The sequence below is a fragment of the Merops nubicus genome, unplaced genomic scaffold (genome assembly GCF_000691845.1).
Source record: "Merops nubicus isolate BGI_N331 unplaced genomic scaffold, ASM69184v1 scaffold18628, whole genome shotgun sequence".
In the NCBI taxonomy this organism is placed as follows: Eukaryota; Metazoa; Chordata; class Aves; order Coraciiformes; family Meropidae; genus Merops; species Merops nubicus.
This window is the reverse complement of record NW_008625309.1, coordinates 4371-9636: the sequence shown is the minus strand read 5'-3', so window position 1 is coordinate 9636 and position 5266 is coordinate 4371. Positions and strand designations below refer to the sequence as shown.

Here is a 5266-nt window from a genome sequence, read left to right as displayed (position 1 = left end):
GGCCCGTCCCTGCGGGAATGTATCCGTACCACTACCCGGCATCACCCAGCGTCCACGACAAGATGGTAGGTGCCCTGCTGGCCCCGGGGGCCAGGCACGGTGGGCTCCGTGCTCAGGAGGCTGAGGAGGATCCGCTCTGCTCCAGGGGCACCTCTGTGGGGCAGAACTGGGGCACCCCAGGTCCTCTTACTGATGTCTCTGGTCCCTCCCAGCCATACCCAAAGGAAATCCTTGTGGAAAGGGCCCCGGTCCCTGCCCTGCAGCCCCCAGGTCGTGAGGGCGGTGGGACAAGACACCCTTGGACCCCCGCACGCCTTGGGGTGCTGGGCCGGGCTCGTCACCCCTGGGGTGGTCCCCAGCTGAGGCTGGCACCCCCCCCTGCACCTCTCCCCCTCTCGCTGCCTCAATTCTGGCTACAGCTGCTGCTGCTTCCTGCGTTGTTTCCCCTCGGAGCGCTGGCGGGGTCAGACAGGGAGATCCCCCCCAGAGCACGGTCCCCAGATTGTGGGGCAGGACCAGACATGGGAGAAGCAGAGTTGCCATGAGCCACCCATGCTGCCATCCATCCTCGCTAGCCGGAGACGCAGGGGAAGGGCCGTGGGGACTCCGGGGAGGGAGAGCCGGGAGGAGAGCGGGTCCAGCCAGGGCTCTGCCAGGAGGTGCCTTGGTCCCATGCCCAGAGGTCTTGGCCCTTCCGTAGCCTTCACCTAACTGCTTTGCTTCTTCTTTTATATGTTTTGTGTGTTCGTTTCTTGCCGCGTGCCTGCTGGCTCCTGGTAGGATGAACTTTTAGACCTTCAGTTGCAAAGAAACCTAGAGTATTTGGACCAGCAGGTAGGCAGAGATGGCTGCAAGCCTCACGCTGCTTACGTCCCCGTGTGCCCTGTCCCAGTGAGTCCCCTTCCCTCCCGGCGCAGCATCTCTTCCCCTAACATCCATCCTCACCCTTCTTGGCACTAAAGCAGCACGAGTCGTCTTTGGTTTGCTTCTTCCATCCTTCCTGTCTGTAGGGTCGCTCATTGCTTGGCAGAAATGTCCCTCTGACAGTGCCTTCTGTGTGGAGATGGGGTTGGAGAGTCTTTGGGGGGAGCTTCTCACATGCCCAGGACCTCGGGTGGCAGCCCTCGGGGTGCAGGGGAAGCAGCTGGCTCCAAAAGCTTCCCCAGGTTGGTGGTGCAGGACAGGGATTGCATGGTGCTGGTGTGGCCATGCTGGATGGCATGTCCCACACCCTGCAGTGCCACGGGCATTGGGGTGAGCCAGGCTGCTGCCAGGTCCCAGGGCTGTGCCCCATGTCCCACACCCAGCAGTGCCACTGGCATCAGGGTGAGCCAGGCTGCTGCCAGGTCCCAGGGCTGTGCCCCATGGGGATCTGGATGGGTGCAAGGTGGTTTTGGTACCTGCTGGCCCTGTTCCCTCTCAGAGGCTTGCTGCAGTGTGAGGCACCTGCTGGCACCAACACCAAGGCAGCAGCTCCCAGGTTTTTGCGTGCCAAGGGGCATCTGGAGGAAAGTTGGGGACTGACTTCATCCTGGGAGCAGGATGGGGGTGATCCAGCTGGGAGAGCCCCCAGGACTGGTGGGATGGGAGCTGCAGGCATCATCTGAAGCCAAAGCCAGGAGCCGTTGCCCAGTGCTGCAGCCCAGGCGCTCGCTGGGGAGGGCCAGGCTTGCACCGAGGGAGCTGCTCCAGGGACAATCTCATTAGTCTGCAAATCTCCATCGGTGCAGTAATCGCCAAGATCTGTGTCTGCCTTGGAGCAGAGCCAAGGACAGGCAGGAGCACTCGCTGCAATAAAAGCTCTCTGGATTATTTCACGGCCACCGGCGGCAGCGCTCGCTGTCCGAGGCTCTTTAAAACACTCCCTAAAAAGGCTTTGTGTCTCCTCCTCCTCTCCTGCTGACCTTGGCAGAGCCTAATTCGGAGTGACGCTGTCAAGGATCCCTTTTCAAACTGCTTGCTGCTTCATTTTCTCTCTCCATGCTTGTGCCAGTTGTAGGGATGGCTCCCTCGGCTGCACCCCCCTTCCTGACCTGCCCCTAGTCGGGGTTTGGTCCCTGGTTTGTGTTTAAGCTGCCAACACCCCTTGGACCTTGGGGGTCCCAGGTGTGAGTGGCTTCCTCTTGCGTTGTCCTCTCTGGGCTGTGAGCTCCTGCAGTGCTGGTGAAGCTCCAGTGCTGCTGATCTGAGCAGTACCAAAGGACCTTGTGGCCCTTGCTGGCTGCACAGCCTGGAGAGCAGCAAAACCCTTGAGGTCGCAGGGGTATGAATGGACCCTGGGATTGGATCACAGCTGGATTGAGTGCAGGAGGGCACGGCTCAGCTTGGGGCAGTGATGCCAACTGGCTGCAGCTCTGAGGAGCTGTGGGCATGTCAAACACAGTCACATCATTGTCCTGCCTGGCAGCACAGCTGCAGTGGGTCTAGAGCCCAAGTGTGGGGAGGAGCAGCTGAGGGAGCTGGGGGTGCTGAGCCTGGAGCAAAGGAGGCTCAGGGGAGACCTTCTGGCTCTGCACAGCTCCTGACAGGAGCCTGGAGCCAGGGTGGGAGTCAATCTCTTTTCCCAAGGACAAGAGGAAATGGCCTCAAGTTGCACATGGGGAGGTTGAGGTTGGCCCTGAGGAACAATTTCTTCCCCTGGAGGACTGTTGAGCCCTGTGCCAGGCTGCCCAGGGCAGTGGTGGAGTCCCCATCCCTGGAGGGGTTTCCAAGCCGTGGAGATGTGGTGCTGAGTGACATGGCTCAGTGGAGACCTGGCAGTGCTGGTTGGACTCGATGATCTTCAAGATCCCATCCAACCAAAACAGTTCTATAATCCCATGACTCCAATGTGCCATCTCCACAGGAGCGCCCCACTCCCAGCCAGCTCTGCTGTTTGGGGCCACTGGACTGAAGAGGGGGGACACTGCTGTCCCCCACCCCAGGCTTCGGGCACCTTCCCTTGTGCCTGGAGCTCATCCACACATCGAGTGGGTCCATGCCAGCCCCAACCTTGCCCCCAGAGCAGAGCACTGAGCCCGTCTGTCTGTCTGCTGGGACCAGGCTGTGCGCTGCAGCCGCGGGCATCTGTGCCAGCTTGTGTCTGTGCGTGCAGCTCGGAGCTGGCTCGGTTTGATCTGTGTTTTCCCCTCAACAAAGCTCTCAGGGCATGCAACCAGCCTGGGACACTCGTGAGTACACCAAGTGGAGCAGTGGCAGCCCAAGGCAGCCGTCCCCGTGTGGCTCAAGGCCCTGGGACAAGTCTTGGAGGTGGCATTTTGGAGGTGCCTGAGCCGCCTGGCTGGCCCCCGAGCAGGGCAGCTCCCCAGCACCTCCCTGCTGACCTCTGAACTTTCCTTCCCTGTCTGCCGCAGATGAGCGAGAGCGAAACCCTGATCAGTATGGTGAACAGGATGGTGGAGACCTCCCCCCCTAGGGCTCAGCTCTACATGCAAGTAAGCCACCGGCCACCCACCAGGGCCGTGCATGGCAGCCACGCCGGCCGCCCCACGCTCCATCCCCGAGGTCACCTCCTGCCATTTCCACTCATGCAGACTCCAGCATCCATGTGGCTCTGGCACATCTCGCTCTCGGGGACCTGCTAGTCCATCACAGGCTTTGCTTAATCCATCCATGAGCCATTAAAACCCAGTAAATCCTTGTGCTGAGAGCGCAAGGTGGGGACGTGGGGGTCCTGGACTCTCGCCCTCGTTTGGGTGCTTTGCTCGTCTTCCCGTTGCCATCGGGTGTTGGTGAGGAAAGGGGGAGATGGGGGATGACTTAAAGCCAGGAATCCAGCCCAAGGCTCTCAAACCAAAGCAGTAACTCCCACAGCAGGGAGAGGAAACAGCCTTTTACCTCCTGGGGCTCTGGCTGGTTCAGTTCCCTGGCCTGGAGAGGGCTGTGAAATCATGGGGAAGTCCATGCTGATGTTGGGCTGCACGCCACACGTGGGCAGGTCCCATCACCTGGGAACAGGTCACCGTGACCCACAGCCCATCGTGGGGCCCAGGGCACCTCCCAGCTCCGTGAACCTCCCTGGGTTTTGTCCTGTGGGGAGCGGGGACAGGCTGGAGGGTGGAGCTGGAGCTGCTGGGATGCTCTCGCTGGCCGGGTTCCCTGCCTGGAGGCAGCAGCATCCCCAGCAGCAGGGCTCTGCCTCCAGCCTGCCAGTCAGGTCCCAGGTTTGGGTCTATTTGCATCGTCCTGTAGTTTTAAATGCCTCTAGAGCAGCGTCTTGCTTTCTAGCAATAATGATCCCCTTCCTCCTATCTTATGCCTTTCATCTCGAGATCTTGGAGGCATTTAATTGGTGAGGTCCCATTAGTAATTTAGATTTCCAGGAAAGGAAAATGACTCACAGAGAAGCCGGATGGTAAACAGGCCCTGGTGCAGCTCCTGATTTATAGGTGTTTCCACTCTGCTAAGTGGAATTACAGCTTAATCCTTCTGCCTTTGTTTCCCTGCCTGTGGAACGGTGGCGGTTATGTGCCAGGCAGTTAATGATTCACGAGGCATCTCTTTACCTCTGCTCTTGGTGTCCTGCAGAGAGGTCGTCTCCAGCTAATTCCAGCTGATGGGCAGTGGGGCTGGGAATGAGGAGGGTGTTTGTGCTTTCATCTGAGCCAGTGGGCAGGGCCAGGGTGAGAGCTGCAGCACCCACGTCCTGCAGCACCCGGTGCCAGTGGCTGCCTGGCTGAGCCAGCTTCAAGGAGCACCTGCCAGCTCCAGAGACTCAGCTCCTGCCTCTTTTCCTGCTCCAGAGATGGAAAAGAGGGGTTGGGAGCTGCCTCCCCTTCCCCAGGGCCTCCCAGAGCTGGGCTCACCCCACATTCTGCTTGCAGGTGACCCCGTTCCCAGAGGCGTTCCGGGAGCCGCTGCACGCCTACAAGATAAGCGAGCAAGACACTGATGTAAGAGCAAACGTCTGTCCTGTGTGTGTCCCCCCTTTCCCTGGGCTGTTGTCACTGCTGTCCCCATGGAGAGAGGCTCTGCACAGCCAGGGTGGGACCTGGTTGCTGCCCCGAGTGGGGTGTGTGCTGCTTGAGGACTAAATCCTCTGCAGAGCTGAGCTTCTTGGTCTTGCCCTGTGTCCAGATTTGGCCCGTGTCACCTTGGGTAGGGCTGAGGTCCCTGCAAGGAGAGCAGGAGGCTGGAAACCCTCCTGAGGCCCTTGTATTGTCCCATCCATCCAACCCTGGGAGCTGTGTCCTGGCTCCATCCCGTCTCTCCTGGCTGAGCGTGGAGCCATTTGCACGTATACACCCCACACACCCCATTGCTGGGC

General features: G+C 60.0%; 1 protein-coding gene across 1 annotated transcript in view; it reads left to right on the top strand.

Annotated features, from left to right (window-relative positions):
- Positions 1–8: 8 nt before the first annotated feature.
- PLEKHA6 (pleckstrin homology domain containing, family A member 6) overlaps positions 9–5266 on the top strand; it is a gene marked incomplete at both ends in the record, with an annotated part of 9473 nt that continues 4215 nt past the window's right edge. Inside the window, 4 exons of the mRNA XM_008945644.1 lie at positions 9–65; positions 781–834; positions 3354–3434; positions 4824–4892. Coding sequence (XP_008943892.1) covers positions 9–65; positions 781–834; positions 3354–3434; positions 4824–4892 — 261 coding nt within the window. The remainder of the gene's footprint in view (positions 66–780; positions 835–3353; positions 3435–4823; positions 4893–5266) is intronic.